The 20,567-nt window shown below is 42.6% G+C and overlaps 1 protein-coding gene across 3 annotated transcripts in view; it reads right to left on the reverse strand.

Moving 5' to 3' along the window:
- Positions 1-263: 263 nt before the first annotated feature.
- The window catches only part of LZTR1 (leucine zipper like transcription regulator 1), a 39,003-nt gene continuing 18,699 nt past the window's right edge, over positions 264-20,567 (reverse strand). For all 3 annotated transcript variants that reach the window (XM_026063753.1, XM_026063752.1, XM_026063755.1), the window contains 11 exons: positions 15,381-15,491; positions 14,849-14,941; positions 13,775-13,870; positions 12,510-12,693; positions 10,409-10,578; positions 7,930-8,086; positions 6,374-6,500; positions 5,058-5,207; positions 4,736-4,841; positions 3,994-4,074; positions 264-1,082 (listed from right to left, as the gene is read on the reverse strand). In XM_026063753.1, coding sequence (XP_025919538.1) covers positions 966-1,082; positions 3,994-4,074; positions 4,736-4,841; positions 5,058-5,207; positions 6,374-6,500; positions 7,930-8,086; positions 10,409-10,578; positions 12,510-12,693; positions 13,775-13,870; positions 14,849-14,941; positions 15,381-15,491 — 1,392 coding nt within the window. In that variant the 3' untranslated portion in view covers positions 264-965. The remainder of the gene's footprint in view (positions 1,083-3,993; positions 4,075-4,735; positions 4,842-5,057; positions 5,208-6,373; positions 6,501-7,929; positions 8,087-10,408; positions 10,579-12,509; positions 12,694-13,774; positions 13,871-14,848; positions 14,942-15,380; positions 15,492-20,567) is intronic.

Raw genomic sequence — 20,567 nt, forward strand, 5'->3', positions numbered from 1 at the left:
CCTGCGCTCCCCCACCAAGCTGCAAAAGTGAGCAGCGAGGGAAAAACTAAAGCTACTCTCTCCCCTCTGCAGTGCGGGAAGCGTCCGACAAGGGGTTGAGGAGCTGCAATAGGAACCTTCCTGCAACAACTAACAGAGACGCTTTAGGGCAAAATGAGTAACAAGATGTGGCACAGATATTTATTTTTAACACAGTGACCTTCATCAAGCTAGGAGTTCTTTTTTGCTCAATTTTCTCGAAAATCAAGGTCAAGTCAATCATGTAATGCAAGGAGATGATGTTAACTGTTTATTAATACATTGATTAAGAAAGGCTTAATGAGACAGGATTCATAGATTTTATGGTCAGAAAGGACCTCAGTCGTCTTCTAGTTTGACCTGCTGCAGAGGTCTGGACTTGCTGCAGCCCAGCAATCGAGGCAGCTGCAAAAGGGCTTAGCTTTTAATCCACGCCATGGAGAGTCAGTCTCTGACAAGCCGCTGTATTCTGGTCCGTCAGTCAGCCTCACTGCTAACACCATGCCCTCTATATCCTGTTTGGTTGTACCTGACGTCCACTTACAGCCCTCGGCTGTTTCAGCTGAAGTTCTTTAAAGAGTATAATTTAAATATTGTTTCAAAACATTAATGACTTTCTGATTTATGACTGTTTTATTTTACAGTATGGAAGTAATTATGGGCTTGATTTTGGACTTAGTTACCCCCAAAACCACGCGGAATAAATTCATTCCCTTAATGGTTTCGATTTTACATTTGTGTAACAGAGACCAAACCCTGCTCTGTAGAGGTACAAACCACGCAAAACCACAGGAGAATAAGAGTCAGCTGTCCACGCTCTTCCTGGCCGTCTGTTATACCGTGTCGGCGCTCTGAGCAGCTCGGCACGCAATGGTAAAAATAGAGAAAGCCATAAAGTGCTAGCTTTTTTTGAGGAACAAATGAAATATCTGGATTACCAAAGCACGTCATATGTCTGAGCCCAGCTCTGCACACTGCTTGTCTGATATGTGATTAGCTAACGACTCTATGATGTCAAGGAGGAGTGGCTGACTTAGGGAGCGGAGATTTGGCAACTTGGAGACCTTCAAGGAAAAGAAAAACAAAACAGAAGAACACAAGGAAATTAAAACCCTCCCCAAATCAGAGTTTACATGTCACCGGTTTTACCCTACCACCCCACGTGAGACGCAGTCAAGTCAAAGGACGTGGGCGTGCTGTGTGGGGCTGCAGGGAATGGCCCACAGGGGTTCTTCACCACAGTCGAGTCGTGATTTCCTGCGCTTATATTCCAATCTCCGACCACTGCACAGGTGGGATGGGAATGGAGACAGAGGAGGAATGCTGATCCCAGCACTGACTCTCTAAGAAAGGAATAATTGCTATTTATAACAACAATTCTATTGTTAATGGATGCAAACTCAGGGCTGTCCTAAAAGCACAAGTTTGGCACCAGAACAGCCCTGAACTGTCAAGTCTGTGGATTTCTACTGACCTTCAGATCATCTGAACGGGACACTTAGGACCTGATCTCTTTGCTCCTGTGAGCTCCTAAGGAGATGTGGTACCTTAAACAGGTTTCGTGTCCATGGTGGCTTTGCCTGTACGCTTCCCACAGTCAATGCAGGTCACTGCAGCATTAGCCAACACAAACTTTTGCCAGATCAGATATATAAGAATCTACAATAAAATTTATGCTCTTAGTTTGATCAGCGTCAACTGTCACTTGGGAAGGTGCTCTGTGCATTCCTTCCTTCTCCACATCTTTATAGCAACAAGCCATTAATAGCATTCTTCCTCTTTCTAGAGTTATGATCTGTGGTTAAAATATATGTGAAGGCTTGAAGGAGGACTCTGCCTAAAAACGTCTCCACTTTTCCAGCCTGTATCAACTGATCTAAAAAAAGATATCACCTCACTCAAAGAAGCTTGACTGTGATAAAGAATAAAGGTATTCTGAGCATCTTTTGAACCCCAGGAAGGAAATTGCTGAGGATGCTTTCAGAAAAAGCTCAGGATTTACGCTTGAATATGCCCAAAATAAGGGGCCGCAAGGACCGGGAGAGAAAGCGATCCCCTTAACGCTGGTGGGAATCCTGCATCTGCGCTCAGAGGCGCACACTACGCAGGAACAGAACAGGACCGTATGCAACGACAGGGGCCGGTGTCAGAATACAAGCAAACGCTTAAGAAGAGCAGTTTTATTAGGGCATTTGCACAACACAAACACACAAGAGCCCAAATACACAGTGTTGCCCAAACTACTGAACCTCTTTGAACAGTTCTTTAGATGTTCTTTCTGCGGGACAATTTTAATTTTCTGAACAGAGAACAGCATTAATCAAGTTGAAAAAACATGAGACCGCAATGGTCATAAATCCGGCCTGCCTAAACCTTGATGACCCACTGGACTGGCACAGCTAGAACGCACCAACTTGCAGAGTCTGCGGCACGCAAGGGAGCGAAGCGGCAAGCATTCCTGCCCAGCGATGCACACGCAGTCACGCGGCGCCAGGCCAAAAATCACACACCAAAACCTCTCAGACCAAACACAAACATTGCGTAATTAGGATGTCTTGCACATCTGCTTGACAGCCTCCCAGCTGCATTTCGACAAAAGCTTTTCTAACAGTCAACGGTTTCGTATGTAAAAAGTTTCCACATAGCCTGGTTAGTAAAAATGAGCGCAACTGAGTAACACTCTCCATTCAAATCTTTTTCTTCTGGAGTGATGCAATGTTCATTCCCCCCCCCCGCACACGTTTTGGTGAGAATTATTCGAAGCTGCTTGTCACCCTGAGGCCTCCAGTGGGAAGTTGAGACCATGACATTTCAGCTCTTGGGGACTATAGTGCACTGATCTCACACTCCAGGAGATGTCCCAGTGACCAGGCTACTCTGTAATTTGCAGTGGGATCATTTTCCAGCCTTATGCTGAAGCTGGGCCACTCCACAAGATTCACAAGGCCAGAAGAAAACAAGTAAGATGAAGCTGGGAGCTGTAAGCTAGTGCTGAGAAGCCTCCACTGGGTGTGGGGTTACTGAACACTGGCTCCACTCTCAAAGCTTTTTCTGCACTTTTAGTCATTTCTGAATGTAAAATGCATTACCCTTGGGCAACTTTAGCATTTAATAAAGAGCCTGAATACCTCCCACTGAATATCTCATCTCTAGGTACAAACTGGACCTAACGGTGTTTTCCTTCCCCATGGGCAGAAGTGGGAGGACTGGGAGATTAAATATATTGATGATGGCAAGCTACTCAAATACTAAGCAGGGAATTATTATCAATAAATGTGTAGCATCCAGAAGTCCCAATTCCCAGTCTCTGTGATTTATCTAGCAGTTTAACAATGCTAATAGTTCTGCAATGAACTGATGACACGCTGGGAAGCTCTCACGGAGGGATCATATCTCGTATGATACAACTAAATGACAATACCATATTCTCTCGAGTGAGGACAGGAGTATCAGCTCTTGACCTTTTCTATGACTAATGCATCATCCTGTGTGTCACAACCATGGAAACCACAGAAAGCCCAGCATGGTAATCTGCTTTATGAGCACACGACAATATAATCTCTATGACAGGGAGAACACTTCAACAGAAATGTGAACAGCGCACTCGTAACTGCTAGTGAAAGGGAGAGATTTGTGTATTGGATACATGGCAAACTGATCTCGTCATACACATGAGATCCCCGCGATGGCACGGCACAAAATTAAGAGCTGAGAAAGAACTGGAAATGGAGGTAATTCTAGGTAACTGTTTTGGAAGGTCTTCACATCTCCAAACTAGGCTGTTCTATTCTTTTATTTATTTTTTAGTGGGAAAAAGTATGCCCAGCAGATTTGTCGCTGCGTGTCAGTGACAGCCAGGCAGCTTCAGCTGTCTCACAGGAGCAAAAGAAATGGATTCCCACATTAAGGTGTCTTTAACCACCGTAGTGACAGAGGACAGCAGGTCTCAAGAGCCCCAGAAAAGATGCAACCAACCTTGGTGAACTGGTGAACGATGATGTGCAGGCAGTGCCTCTTCATGTCCAGGGCTTGGGTCTTGTCAGCTGCCTCTAAAATCTACGGCAAAAGCAAACCAAGATGTGATTTGCCTTCTGCGTTGCTCGGACGAACGGTACACCGTACACTAACGACCCCCACAGAAGATATGGAAACAAGGCTGCTCAAGGCTGCGTTCCTGCATATGTGTGACCCATTCAGGGCCACCACCATTAGGAAGGTTTGCGCAGTCTCCCTGAATGTCACTTTGGTAGCGATTCAGTGAACTGGCACTGGGGGTACCACAACAAGGGATATGATGAAGTGCAAAGTGATTTATTCAAGAAAGTAGCTCATAAGACCTATTGCATCAGATGACCATACCAGAGCACTGTCTTGATAACGTGGTTACGCACTAGGCACCTGCAGAACTGGACAGGCAGCAGGCAGGCATAATTTAGGAAGAGGAGGGGCTTTATAGTTTTATAATGTATTCCAGTATTATTACACTTTTCATGCTCTCCCGTACAAACGTGGCCCTAATTCCAACGCATTCAAAGACCTCCCTAAAAAAAAAACCCCATACTATCTTTACCTTAAAAGGTACACGCATTTACACTCTACAGCTTTAAGTCAAAAATTTGTGTCAAAAAAGAATAAACTCTAGGTTTATTTGACTAGGCCCTCTGGCTTTCTGGTATTTAAGACAAGTGACTAATTAAAGCTACTTGGGGACAATTACCTGGAGTACATTTTCCACTGTGACATTCATTTCTAGATTCTGCTTACAATAGGCTTGCAGTCTGTTGTTGGAGAAACCATAATAGTAAGGTGCAGCAAAGAGATAGCTGTTAATCCCATTAAGGAAAAAAACACAAAGCAAAGGTAACAGTAACTGATCATAAATACAATGCAATGGCAGAAGTTAAAAACGCAATGCATATTAATGCAACACTGACAAATAATCCTCCCAGGTTGTGCCTGGCTATCTAGAGCAAATGGAAGTTGAGGTGCTGTATATGCACTTTAAACAGCTTCTTCAATTACTTTAGATTAAAGGATACAGGGAATCCTCAGGAGGCATGTTTACTTCTCCATAATAGATATATCTAAGCATAGATTCAAACGCTTGCTTGCTGGGAACCATTTCGCCTATAGAAATATTTACTTGCCCATCTTCCGGCATGAAGGAACGGAACATGGCTTCAAAGTAACTGGAAAAGGAAATAAAATTAATGTAATACACAAGCTCTGTGGGTCACATTCTGCAGACAGATGGTTTAACCCAGTATTGTTCGAAGGCAGCTGCTAAGCACTGCAGCTTCCAAATAAGTAATTTCAGCTGACAACCTGGGGTAAAATATTGCTAAATTGCTATGCTTCATATAGGTCTGCCTGTGAGAGAACTCCAAACATAATCCCCATCATTTCCAACAACACTACCTGGAATTTGTCTCTGTTTCTTGAAAATTAGGACACGCAGTGCTCTGATTTTTGTCTAATTTGCGTAAGACCTACTAGACAGCTTAAATCACTGCGAGTTTCCTTGGTATCTACAGGCTGTGACCGCCAGTCACGCAGGCTTGTTTTAAAGTTGTGAGACGCTTCTGGGAAAATGCTCAGGTAACTAATACTGAATATTATTACTGGGATGGGAGAAAATTTTCTGTTGCTATTTGAAGTGGAAATTTTATGTGAATGCTTAATGTCCTGCGGCATGTAAATGCGTGCATATATACAACATTCTCTGTGCAAGTGAGGGACAAACCCACTTCATCCATGTACCGAGGAGGGAGAATAATAAGCATCGTTAGCAGAGCAAACTCCTTGCCCCCGTGACAACGCATGGGAACAATCTTCTCTCTGTCACACACCATTTTTTTCTATGCTTGCTCATACCTAGTCTTAAACTTCAGCCAGTGAGAAAGAGATACATAGGTTCCACATAACCTAAAATGGATGTTCACCATCAGAGGATTCTTTCTGACCGCAGTGGACATCTGTTGCTTTCCACTTCCTTAAAAAAGTCTTATACTTTACACCCTCTTTCCCTCCTTGTGATTTAACTGATTCTTTGTCTTGCAATGTAGCTTCCTAAACATCATCTGGAGCATCTCTACAGTTTTAATTTCCTCCTGTCTTTCCCTGCTGGGTATCGAATTGAAAAATATTTAATCGTTGCTTAAAGGCTTATTGCACTTACCGAGCAAAGCTGCATCTTATGCACATACAAATTTCCTCCCTGCCTCCTATAAAAAGCAAGCTGACCCACACACTGCACAGCGCTGAATTTTGCACATACAATATTTGTTACAGTTCTAATGAACAGTGACTCATTTAAAGGAATTTCCAGTTTCACTTGTAGGGCAAAGGCTCTCACCTGGAACGGGCTGCTAGGATTGCTTTATGGGCTGGCCGTGGGTGGCCATCTAGGAGAAGGATGATATCGCAGAATTCAATCCCAGCTCCTTCTAGGTAAGCCTTCATGTCCTGAATTAAAGATGTTCCTGAAAGCCAACGCAGTGAAATAGTTAAAAAAAAAGATGCGATAGTGCCAAGTAGCCAGGTGATACCCAACTAATACAAGGCCAAATCATAGCTACAGGCTCCCTTTCCTTTGGGACCTGCGGGGTGACTGGCAGGCAGGCCCTTTCTCCGAAATGAGCTTCGTCCTTCCCCACCACAGTCCATTACCTACTGCCTATCCCAGAAGCATACCCAGCAGCTCTGTTTTCAAACTGCTGACAGCAAGCACTGGCAGTGAGCCAGCCTTTATACATAAAGAAAGGTGATTTTTCCCTACCTCTTCATTTCCAAGTACCAGGAATATAAAATTTTGTCTCTTTGCTTAAATGGAAAAGTTTTCCTCAATCTTTAATAAAGGCTGCTTCTATCCAACATTTTAGTTAGCCTTGAAAATAATGATAATTGAAAAATAGAGCAATCATTCAAGTCTGATCCAAACACATCCCTCATTTCAAAGTTCAGCTTTCAATTTTTTTGGTGTTTGAATCTCTAGCACCTTTTCGTTTCTAGGTATAGAGGCTGGCTATGCCATCTTCCAGGACAGCGCATGTCTCTTCTTCCTGGGACAACTGTCAGCCAAAGGCTTTCCACTTGACCTTCCAGGAGGACTAGCATCCCCCATCTACTACTCCAGGACACGATTCTTTTTGCGCGGTATTCCAAAGCAATACTGGCAATGCCTCTGAACTCTGGGGCCTCAGCAAATTTCATTATTGCATTTCTTTTTTTGGCCTCAGGATGATAAAATCTTAAATAAGGCTAGTCCCAAATCGGTCCTCAATGAATTCTATAACAGAATTGTAAATCAATTCTTCTCCTTCCAGCACAATCACAGAATGAAAAATGAAAGGCATGACTGTTAGTACAAGTTATTTATCTTCTCTCAGTCTTCTCCTCCCTACCTTCTCTTCTCTTCTTCCATTAACTTTTTTTTGGGGGTTATTTTTTCCATGCTTTTTTTCCTTTCTCTCTCATAAGGTCTGTCCTGTCAGCACTGGCTTACTCCCAAGATTCTCTTCCTCACTGCTGCTCCTTCTTTGGTGACAATTTATGAGCAGGCCAACTTCCCCCCCTCAGCTTTGTTACCTTCTTGTTCACTTTAACTGAATCCCCACTGCCTTTTTGTTGAATCCTTCTTTATATCCTTCCATTCCTTCTGCCTCTCTGAACAGATTCAGGATACTCGATTCTTATATATTCTTAATTTATATCGCATGGAGAACATGACTAAATACAACATGACCCTTCAGGTATTTTGATGGGGACAATGTTCTGATTGAAGTTCACTGGAGAAAGAACTGGAGTGCTCTTTCTTGGTCTGCGAAGCAGAATAAGCACAGCTTAAACTAAACACATCACTAGCAGCTCAAAAACACCACAACTAGTATTTTTATGGGACATAAAAGTTACCAATATCAAGCGGCTGATCGGAATGTGTTCGAACGGGAGGTTGCTGTTTTCTCCGTACAATCTCCACTATGAGGGATGAGGAAAGATGTTCAAACTCCTTCATCATTATCACCTGATTAAAATGTGATTCTTTCACCACAAAGTTCAGGCAATGTTCCTTAAAGAATAATTAAAAAAACCACGGTTTACTCATATGAAGAAATCTTACAGCATCACATAAATTAGGAAAAAAACCTCCCATTTCAAAATCTAACCGATTTTTTTCTGGTGGCAATATCAATTATCAGCATAACCAGCCAGCTTGATCTTCATTAATTGTTCATAATCACCCACTGCAATCAAATAATACAATAATTGTATTGTTTGCAGTGCTGCAGCTGTCCCCTATGTTGTAGAAACCGTCTCTCTTAAGGATGAGTTGTTCAGTTCTCAGATATCCCATATGAGGGAAATGGATTCTTCTCAGACAGCCATAGCCATCAGCAATACATCTCTTTGCCTTACGTGCTGCAACCCAAAGGCATAAGGAGCAGAGCAGGCCCAATTGTCCCTTAGTCATTTTAGAAGCCCCAAATCCCAGAGGAGCAGCACTGTGCAGAAGTGGAGAATGACAACAGCTCGTGACATCTAGAGGATGACAAGTCCTGAAGAACCGCGTTACACAGGTAAAGAGCTGCCCTTTTCTTGCGACCATCCACATGGATGCCACAGCCGGAACTGTCAAACACTGATTCTTTCCTCACCAGGAGATCATTTAGGCTCCTGCCTGAACAGGAAATTCAGGACAGTTCTAAGTGTCTAGAAAAACCCGACTAAGAAATAACAGTGAGGAGAAGATTAATTGACTTCCATCAAGCTACTCTGAAGTTTTCTAAAAATAGGACTCACAGGCGATGCCAAAAAGCTCACAGAGCTAACGAAGATTGGTTGCTCTCTCATAATAATAATCTGTACGATTAGATACCCAAAGTTAATTAGAAGGTGAAAGAGATCTTAATAGTATCCACTAAGGGTACAAATAGTTTTCAGGATTTCCTAAAGGATCTTGTCCAGATTTTGCCTTAAACTTTTCTTGAAAGGTTGCAAACAGTGTGAAAGAACTCTTGCAGGTTCTTGTATTACAAAGTTGCTAGAGAAATCAATGAGACTGAAAGGTGACAAATGAACCAGACCTAATGTTCAACAGTTAAAGAAATAAAAAAAAAAGGCACTGCTTTTGCCAGTGTGAACCGAGGCTTTCTATCTATCTAACTACAGGACATCCTCATAAGCAAATAAATATAATCTCAGCCAGCTCATTGTAGGGTGAGTACGCAATTCACTTGAAGAATAATTCCTGATTTCTGTTTTCCGCCAAGTTATTTCAGCTGGGATCCACACGGATCCGTCCAGACCTGTCCACAAAATGTTTTAAATAATGATTAGGATGCTAGAAAAGAGAGTAGCCTTCTGCAGATGACACCTAGCCACGAGGAATAACAAGCACTTGAGAGGACAGGATGCCAATTCAAAATGATCCTGAGCAACTGGAGCGACACGGAAAAGCCCCTCACACCCTGTTGGTAGCTAAGGCAGGTGGAGGTAGCTGATTTATCTGAAATTATTGACAGCAGATCCGTGGGGGCTGAGATGTTCAGTTCCTGAGCTTCTGGGCAGCTGATGGCACCATGGTCCTATGCACCAAAGGCTGTGCCAGCATTTACCTAACTGCTGCTGGCTCTGCTGCTGTCTTACCGGATTTCCTTTGCCCAAACCCAGTGCATAAAGAGTCCCTGAGGAAATGCTGGGGTGTATTTGTCTAGCCCCACTCCGGCTGTAACTGTCAACTTTATTTCCACAGGCTGTGGACACGTGCACAGGCTGCTCAAACAGGCATTGCATGAATCTTGCATTGACTCTTGGACTTGGGTGGAGGACATTCTTCTCTGAAGTTTTAAGGAGAATTGGCTCTGGCTGCCCTCAGTAGGAACCAGACCATGACAGCACAAGCACGGTCTGAAGCCTCTGCCATGAGGGTCAGCAAATGTCTCCAAGTCCTTGCCCCACTACATGGAGATGGAGAATCGCCACCACATTTTGTTTTTCAGTAGATTGTTTTTAGACTAAATGCAGGAAAACAGAATTTCATTTTTCATCAGATCAGGTGAAAGAACCTGTTTGCAGTCTCTGCAAAAAACAGTGGGACCAGAAAATGCACTGGTTCCATCTTGCTACAATGAGAGGGAATTGATAAAGAACCAAAGTCACTCTGCCCTTTACATCCTACAGGGTAGATAAGCAAACATAGCTAACGCTTGTTAAAGAAAACCTACGTAATACGAGCATCTGGAGCACAATCCACGCTAATATATACTTCAGCAACTACAGTTATAGGGAAGAATTGCACTTGCAAAAGCTGACAGCTTTATAAAACATTAATTACATCAAGATTTTTTTTTTTCATTTCTTATCAGTTACTTTGTATGCAAAACGTGATCACCTTTAGCTGATCCAGCTGAAGCTTGTTAGCGTTTTCACACACAATGAGCACATTCTGCAGATCTACAGATGCTTCAATATATTGAAGGCAGAGCTGTTCCAGTCGAGAGAGCTTGAAGTTTAAGGCTAGTTTGTATACATCCATAATAAGTAACACATCCTGCACATGACCTGCAATTACAAGAGATAACAATGCCTCTCCATATCTCTAGAGCGTTCAAAGAGAAAAGAAAAACCCTTTCTCAAAATAATTTTTAGTATCAACCTGAACGGGCAGAGATGAGTGAAGTATTTTTAGGAGCAAAAAAATCCATTGCTTCTTCGACTAAATCAAGAACTGGTACTAAAAAAAGGAGCGAGCGGTCTTTCAAAACCGAGGGATGAAAGCAGCTGCCCCAAAACACTTTTCAGACTAAGGTTTTGTGTCAATCTGGAACCCAATTGTACAAAACCCTCAGAAGAAAGCGAAGTCCCTAAACTCACTAACAAGCTGGCACACAAGCAGCCTGATTTTCCAACGTGCCAAACTCCTAACAGCTCTGCTGAAGTCCCTGGTATTAATGCAGTGTTAGCAATCAGCTCCCCAATTTTGACAGGCCCTTATGAAAACAGGCTGGGCTTGTGCAGGTAAACACAGGTCTAGAAGAGAGGGCTGAAGGCCGAGAGGGGCAGCGGGGACCCAGGCTGACTACTGCAACAGGGATACTGGGACACTAAAACAAGAAAGAAGCCGCAGCCTTTGCTTTTCTCATGGGGGATCTCTGCCCATCTGCCGTAACTACTTTTTGATAGAGAAAAGCCTTCTTGCATGTCACGCGGCTTCCCTGTGTCTAATAAGGAAAATCTCATCTGATAGGCATGCTCAATTCTATTAGCGCATCCTCCAAAAGGATCCCCCGAGGTGCTGCCCTCTGAACTAAGAGGAGCAACCAGGAATACGTATAGTCCGAACAGGGCCATTGGAGGATCGCAGCAGATTAATAGCACTGTAGAAAGGTGAGCACTAAGGAGAACGTTTGAGGGGCTGGGGAGAAAGCTGCCTGGGAAGCCTGTAACAAAGGGAGAAGTTCAACGTGCTAATCCCTTCTTTAGTCTGATTCTGCCCCGCAATGGATGCGCTGAGAATTAACCAAGTGGCTAAGAGCGGGATGTGGCAATGCTGGCAGAAACCAGTGAGATTTGCTTGTCCCCATTAATTAGGCTTGCTCTGAGACATGCCACCATGCAGAGAAAGCCTGTAGATAGCTTCCTAGGGACAACCGCATACAAATTAATATTTTCCTGAGAAATACCTTATTCAAGAAAGGAATGATCTTGGATTAAAACTGAAGCAAAGCTTCCGGGGTTAGGATAGACATACCTCAGTTTAAAGGACTGTGTCAGGTGGCTGCAGCTTGCCCAGTCCCCACCAACTAGAGTTCCCCCAGCGTATCCCATTCTCGCTCCCACAGCCCAGCAGAGCTCATCGCTCAATCATAGCCATGAGTTGGTTTTGCTATGTCAGAGCAGAGTGGTCTCCGGCTATTACCTCTCAGCCACCAACTATTTTTAACTCAGGCATCTTCAGTGAATGCATCTAATGGATTTTTCTTTCTTGAGGTGTTCCTTTGGACTGACATTTTGAAGAGAGGATGAATACTGGCTTGCTCTGCCTTTCTGTGCAGCAGCCTCAGTTTGTAAGGGGCCAAGGAAATAAGTTCTTCCAAGCAGGCTGCTGTAATGCAGCGCCTGTTTAATGTAATGGATAATTTTCTTGTGAGCAGATGAGTTTTCCTGCAATTTCCACTGTGAAATGTATCAAAATTTACCAAGCAAAACTTGCACTCCTACACGGTTTAAGATTTACCCCCCACTTCTCTGGTTCAAAATACCATGATTTTTTTTTACATCTTTTTGGAAAGATGAAGAACCTATTTTTCCTTGGTATTTGAAAAGAATCAGGAAACACTGAAGCACTGAACAGTATGCTTTGACAGAAGTTTGCAATACACTTTTTTAATCTCAGGTAAGTAATTAGGTGCTAAGAGCTTAATCCTGCTCCATACCAAAGTAAATGTCTGCTCCCAAGTTGCTAGTATTATGTTTACATCCTGCTGTCCTACCTTTGCGGGGGTATTTTATTTTATCCGTATACAGAAATTGCATGAGCACCTCGAAGGGTTGGGCTTCTGCCTCTCGGATGGGCACTTCCAGGAGAGGCTGCAGGCGGCACAGCTTGACATTTCCACCAATCCCATCCTTCTGACACACCGCATTTCCCTCATCTTCAATATCTTGCTTTGATTTCTAATGAGACAAGAAAAAACACTTAAACATGACAATGAGGTTGTGTCAGCCCATACACACTACCATCAAGCCAGAGGAAAGATCCTTCTTATTCCTGCACAATCTTCAAGCTCCAAAATATAATAAGGAACGCACGTACCTCAGACTTGCTGTTCCCTGTCCTGTTGCAAAACCAGATCAGAATAAATGAGAGCACCTGGATAAACCTCAAAAATAGGACTGCAGAAAAAGGGAGGAATAAACTGCACAGAGCTCAGCATCAGCAGCTCCACTTCACAGCCAAGAGAGAAGAAAGACGTAGCAGCAAGTTCCACAGAGCCCTGCCTTGCAGAGGCAGAGCACAAAGTGCTGTGCAAAAGTATTTTAAGCCTGTTACTTCAAAGTTTCAGTTTGACAGCCCTTTCCCTGCAGCCTTTTCCAGGGAAGATGGAGGGCTGTGGGGTAGCAAAGCAATTAGCAAAGGGGCAATGAAGCATCCGTGTGTCCTGCTGTAGGTGTCTTCTCTTCATGTTCTTCTCGCTGCTACCACTTCCTCAAAAACAACTAAATGTTTGCTGCTGAAAAGCTGTAGGGAGTTAAAGTTAACAGACAATGCTCCACGTGAACCAGACCTTCAACTTCGGAAAACCAGGAAATACTAAGGTACAAGGAACACAGTCAGTCTCAAAATCTTAACTCTGCCTTCTCTCCAATCTGTCTGATCTTGCAGGCCATCCCCAACCGCATGCAGCCCTTGCCCTCCCCAGAGTACGGGGTAAGTCTACCTCTCTAGGGGTATGCTACAAGATTAGAACAGACAGCTAAGAGAGCTCCCACAAACTGTTCTGCCAAATCCAGATAACCGGATTAACTTTGGTTCCTCCGCGTTATGCTCCTCGCCTGGCCTCACACACATGCAATATCCCGTGTTAATACTAACTATCCACTCTATTGCACTGGCCCAACATCACCTGAGCATCAGATGCTGATCTGCTCCTACATCTGTCTCAGCAAACGTTATTTTTTTCCTAACAATTTTATTTCCAAAATTGGACAGAATAAGTATTACCTTGCCGCAAGACTACTGCTCTGAAATACTTGCCTGTTTCAATCTCTCCCTTGCCTGTATGATTTTCTTTTTCAGCCACTTGCAGCGAGCCGTAACAATCGCAGTATGTCCTCGGACTCGTTCTTCCTTCTGTCAAAGGCAAAGCAAGAGCACATAACAAACTTTTATTTACAAATCACATGATGGTGGAAGATGGCAGAAGCAGTAGAAACCTGGGCTGAACTCTTGGTTACCATACGTTTACTTTAAGTTAGAACCGAAGGCAACCTTACATCTGCTCTGCACATCCAGATGAGATTCAACAGCTATTTTCCCTAAAGGTTTAGCAATGGCAAAAATTATTTGGAAAGTCTTTGTTATGTTCCCTGGGTAGAAGCTGTTGCATAGGTTCAGATCTTCAGATCTTGCTTCTTAGCCCTACATCTGATTTACAGTTTAATTGTCTTCTTTCAGAGCAACAGTATGCTTGTTTGCTATTGTTCTTTATAATCTATTTAATCTGTTATTGTGGGGTATCATCTGATCTCTGCAAAGTCTTCTACTACAATGTTTTTGTAAAAAGGAATGCAGTTAAGCTCAAATTTTTCATGTTTATTCTAAGGAAAAAGCTCTTTTTAAAATTTGATAATTGTTTTCATTATTGGAGAACGAACAACATTCCTCTGCACTGCTTTATCTCATTCCATTTTATTTCAATAATTAAAAATGGCTCCTGAAATGGATCTGCAAAACACTGACCTGCTCTTCCCAGGAGACAGCTGGGACCTCTGAGGACAGAGGTCCCTAGTTTCATTTTCATACTGCAATTACAAATAAAGTACGCTGATAAATTCCAGTTATGTCTCAGTGACCCACAGATTTTCTGTTTAAAAGTTTCCAAAGCTTTTTTCTCCTTTGCAGTTTTATAAATTTACCTGGATTAGTGTAATTTACTAAACCAGAAAGATAACATTTTCACCAGTGCCTCTCTCAACCTCATTCCAGGGTTTCTGGCCCAAACATAGTACAACTTGTTTTTTCTCAACAAGCACGCTACGCATGCACACACCTGTGTCACACACTCATTTGGTCAAACTGCAACACCATTTTTAACTAAAATACACTCACCTCTCCCAAAACAAATTCCAAGTCACTGAACTGCCTGTTTTCCCATAGCCTTCCATAATCCTCATGTAGCGTGCACTTTGGGTAACAGGAAAACTAAAAGAAAAACCAAACGCAAGACTTATTTTTATTCATTTCAATGGGCTACCTCCAAAAGCACTGTAGTTGCAGACTATCACTGGATTTCCCCATTAACTTGACCTCAATGTAGTATGTAAACCATAGAAAATAGTAACAAACCAAGCATGCAAAGATTTCCTCTGGGGTGAGAGTAATGAAAGACAACGGAAGGTAACAAGCAAGAAATGTGTCTTATCACACAGGTTAGGATTTGGTGGCTAGGAGTCTCACCTGGTCTCAGAACCTGTTTGCGAGTCCCACACAATACAAAAACACTTGAGTGTGGGAGGAGGATTTGATCCGGCGCAAGGATCTCGCAATTTTACCATTTTTAATTCTTACAGGTCAGCAGGCAGCAGCAGCAGGACTCGCACAGAATTAATGCGGACGCTTGAGTCTGTTTATCCTAAATTACCTGGAACCTGTACATTTCTCCACTTCTAATGTTATTGTCCACGGTCCCACCAAAGATGTACATAGCGTCTGAGATAACAGCTGCAGCATGGAAGAGTCTCCCACTGGGTAACTAGGGAAAGAAAAGGACAAAATAGCTGAGGGAATAAATACAGCTTCTTTTTTCTCCCAGGAAGGAGGGCCTGTAACAGAGGAACAGTGAGAAGGGAAAGCCAAGGCAGTCTGAAGTGACACGACCGTTCGCATCCTAAGACTGCCATTTATTATGTTTTCGGATCGTTTCCTACTGTATGCAGAACATACCTTCCAGGCACATTTAAAATCACCTTTCCATTGCATCTTTTATTGTACATATGCATAGCTCTATGAATGACTCTTTACCAAATATACCATTTCCCAAGCACTATGAGTCAAAGCTAAGTTTTATGTAGAAAAATAAAACAGCCTTCTAGAGCTTCCAGACATTCTGCAAATGAGAGCAGTATATAAACTCAGAGCTTACTCTGAATATGGTCTGGAACTAAAGATGTAAACTGCCATTTATCTCAGCAGGATATTGAGCTCTGGGCCTCTAAAGGCGTATCTTTGCCATAGCTCGGTGAAGCGGAGCCACCCGGTTAACATACTCATCCAGCGACACCAGATTCTGCAAAGGAGCTCGACGGTGGAAGAGCCAGCACCGTGGAGTCAAGTCTCCTTTCTCCAAAACGCCAGGCCACCGCTAACCATTTCCATGGAAAATGAAGCCACCCCAGGGTACATGAAGCCTCAGCTGTTCATAGGACTGAGGGATCGGACAAGCTCATGTAACGCGGGCTTCAACTTGGTATTTTACAATCTGTGCATTTTTGAGGCGGGAAGGAATCACCGCAAATCAAAGGTGCAGAGCGACCCTCTTGCACAGGACAGACCAGATTATTTTCACCTATTTTCCCGAGTTTCACACAAGCTGTCTGATCAAATGAGCACATCTCACTGAGATATCTAAAGCAAAATCTTCAAGCGATAGTGGTAACTTTTTTTTTTTTTGCTAGTTTTGATTAGGCTTGTTTCATCTTCCAGGCAGCAAATCTTGTTAAATCTTTGCCTATTAGATAAAAAGCCCTCTGGTATAAGAAATCTTTTCTTCTTGTACTTATTTATAGACTCTACTCAAGCAAACTCAGACTTGAAAAAATATTATGTTTATCCGGAGAGATATATTTTCCATGAAACCACGCTGACTGGCATTTTTCATTACCACAGAATTATCCCTGTTACCACAGCATCCCACAACGGCCTCATTTAGTTTGTTACTCACCCAGATTTTTATGACTTTTTTTCCCCATCAACCTACAGCTTTTAAGGATACAGCCCCCTTTACGGTGACTAATGCCTGTATTTTTTTGTTGTTGTTGTTCTCAAATGTATAGCCACAGATTTGGTCACCTTAAAAAGCATGTTCGCGCCATTTTAACAAGCAATCTAGATTAAATAAATAAGGTACCTTCTTTCTTTAGCATATTTAATGGATACTTTATCAGCAGCAAGTTTAAGTTTTCTTTGGTAAATACTCTGCTGAGATTATTGAACAATATTGATGTAACAGTAAATTCCTGCTGGGCCCCCAGTTGGTACCTCGCCAAAAGAGGATGATACTATAGTCAAATTTAATCCATTTTATATGGGCTATATTAAGTCTTTGTAGTAATCTCATTTTTCAGTCAGTGTGCCTTATTTGATTAATCAAATATATCATATAAGTTTAAAAATACATCAATTGATCCAGTGATCAATTGGAGCTCTAATCTCATCCCAAATTATGAAGACTGCTTACCAAGACCTAGTCCTGCAAAACTATGTGGGCTGACATTAGTTATATTATGTTTCTTACAACCAATACCCAAATCAAAAAAAACCCAAAAAACCTCTTCTATCTGAGATCAGATGCAGGCCATCCCACTTGCATTTATTCGGGTCATTCTCCCTCCTGTTTTTTTTATAAATAGCACTTCAGCTTTGTTTCTAATTGAAATAATTCTCTAATAGTAAAGGATTTGCTTTTAAAAAGCAGCCATTACAATTAACAATCATTTATGTTTTGCAATTAAAAAACCTATAGCATTTTCATAATTGATGCCAGAAAAGTAACACGAATCATCCGAACATTTCAACAGGTAAGACATTACCTGTTAGTCACTTCATATTTAACTCAAACGATCTATAAGGAACATTATAACAATGTTTTCTTGAATTGCAATGGTTGGTACCAGAGAGGCCAAGTAACCAAAGCCTTGCCACTTACTAATAACTTAGGCAACCCAACAACTCTACCTCTCAAATGTACGTATCCCATTTTTAAACTAAGTAGTAACAGAAATTTTAAGTATTAAAGGATAACCCAGAAGAAGGAAGGCCATATATAGTTCATCAAAACGCGCTGCAGCTGAGGGCTTCAGGATATTCATTTGGCTGAATCAGATTAGCAGAATTTGAGCCAGCACAAAGTTGGATGGCCAGAAACCCTCCTAGCAAGGGATGCTGCAGAGGAAAACAGGAGACAAGGAACTTCACAAGAAACTGAAACAGGACCACATAAACTACTACTTACAGGCCAAATTCAGCGGTCCAACTCTGGGATCCTGGAATTATGTGGGCTTATTTTAATTACCAGAGGTCAACAGCCATCGCTCTGCTCACAGTTCAAGGACTCCAGTGTTTCTCAGATACGTGCTGGTGAAATCATGCAGTTTGCCCTGCCTAAGACTGAGAGGCTGATTCTCATACAGGTTGCTTCAAACCTACCAAACGAACTGATTCTCAGCTTCTTTTACGCAGGTACGTTTACTATTGGTGTTTTCCTGACTACTGAAAACAAATCTCATCCCTGTGCTGGCCCATACAGTCAAATCTGATATGATAAAAAGCCCACGAATGTCAGTTTGTTCAAAGGTGGGGAAAAGCAGCAAGGTCTCGAATACAGCAAGTCTGTCTCAGGCTTTTAGAAAGTATCAGCATCAGCACGCTGCAGCGTTGCAGCCCCTGGACCACAATCCCCTCAGGGCCTGAAAGAGAGAACAGAAACCCCTAATCTCGACACACACTCGCTCTACTGCAAATAACCTTGTAGGCAGAGAAAGATGTACCATGATTTTTCCTAGCAACCAGTTTACCGCCAGGCTGCAAGCATAGTAGATGATGCAGTCTGGCCTCAGGACCAAAGGTGGGAGTTCAAACTCCACGGATAACACTTGTGTCCTGGGTTCCTCAAACTGCAGTTTACTTCTCAACCTTTTACAGCTGGGGGCAGTTAACAGCAAAACAGGTCTTAGAGTGAGCCAACGGTATTTCTGGTTGGGTTACGAAATGCACAACCTACCAAAGAAGTCCCACCTTTAGTGACCCACACAATTTGGCTGCTGGCTTCTCTGGAGTCGCAACGTATGAAAGAGCTGACGGCCGTTACGTGCGGACCGTCTTGGAAGGTCCCGTGCAACGACGACTGAGAAAGTAACGATTTTCTGTTTTCCACCATTAAGTCTACTATGGCCAGTACACTTCTTCAAACATTTCTAGAGTCCAGCTGCCTTTTCTGAAAAACTTCTTTGCCAACGAGACACAGTCGCGCGGTGCGACACTTGCTCTCCACTCCATACATCAGACCAGCAAGGCTCGAACCCATTGCTTGCTTCCGTAAGAGCAGAACTCTGTATTTGCTACCGTTTACCACTGCCTTCCGTGGCAAACATCTTTGCTGAATATTGGGACACAAGTCACACTTGCAGACTCATTAATAAAAAAAGAAGAAAGACTGAAAAGGGTTACCTAAGCCCATCCACTGGCCCAAAGGCAGAACCACTAAACTTGACGTATCAATCATGTTCACGTCTGACAACAAAAATTTTCCAGAGACTCTTCCAGCACTTAACAATCCCTAATGTTAAAGCTATTTCTCATACTCAGGCTGAATCTTCCTTGCCGCAATTTCAGCTCATTACAGAATCACAGAATCGCTGAAGTTGGAAGGGACCTCTGGAGATCATCTAGTCCAACCCCCCTGCTCAAGCACGGTCACCTAGAGCACATTGCACAGGACTGCATCCAGGCAGGTTTTGAATATCTCCAGAGAAGGAGACTCCACAACCTCTCTGGGCAACCTGTTCCAGTGCTCTGTCACCCTCACAGTGAAAAAGTATTTCCTCATGTTCAGATAGAATTGTCTGTGTTTCAGTTTGTGAAATTAATTCTTGTCCTATCCACTAGAAACACGGAAAAAAGATTCTTCTCCTCCTTTCTGCAGTAACTGTGTCTACCGAGCTCCCCCTCTAGTCTTCCCTTCACTAGACCAAGAGATCTCCATTTTTTTCAGCTTTTCATTGGGATCACGTTTGCTGATTGTTCGTTCTGCTTTCCTATGGCTTCTCCAGATGGTCCACACATTGGTATTCCATCCATCTGCCAAACTAAAGGATTTTACTAGTTGCCATTTATTAGAACTGCCTTAGAGAACAAGTCTGTCACTCAAATATATGGTTGGTGTCGCCCTGTTCACAACACTGTAAGCCAAGTTTACAGTTAGTAAGTGCTGCTTTCAGAGGAAGAAAGTCAGTTTAGCGAAAATGAGAAACTAAGCCTCCGTCTTGCAATATAACACAGTCAGCCTAGCTTCCTTCTTTTATATACACAGTCAAATCAACTGTTCCACAATCTGCCTGTGACATAAGAATGTGTCGGTTATCCTAATTTTACAGTTGGGAAAGAGGCTCAAAAAATTGTATTAATTTGCTAAGGTCATAAAGGAAGGCTATGGTAGACTGAGAACATGTGTGGAGTCTCCAAGGTATCTTTCAGTTGCCTGTTTCGGGCAAAGTTTATTAAGATTATTCTAATACTTTCAGGGCTTTCTGGCTTCCCTAAATCCGGCTGCTAGAACTGTGAACCTGATATGGAGAAGTGCAGATTCCTGCTTAAGAGCTGCCATGTATATTTTAATTACTTTATGCTATGAATCTGTCATGGTATTTTTTGGACAGTTTTATTTTGATGTCCTCTCTTCCTCTTTTCTCCAGGTATTTTACCATGTTAAATCACAAAGTCCTGCTGACAGTAAGATCAGTGTCCCTTTGCAGTTCCATGAAACTTCATTCAGACTTGGCCATGTTCTAATCTGCTAAAAGTCACCACCTTCTTTCTGCTGCTTACTGTTTTA

Source organism: Apteryx rowi, unplaced genomic scaffold (assembly GCF_003343035.1).
Source record: "Apteryx rowi isolate R43461 unplaced genomic scaffold, aptRow1 scaffold_200, whole genome shotgun sequence".
Taxonomy (NCBI): domain Eukaryota; kingdom Metazoa; phylum Chordata; class Aves; order Apterygiformes; family Apterygidae; genus Apteryx; species Apteryx rowi.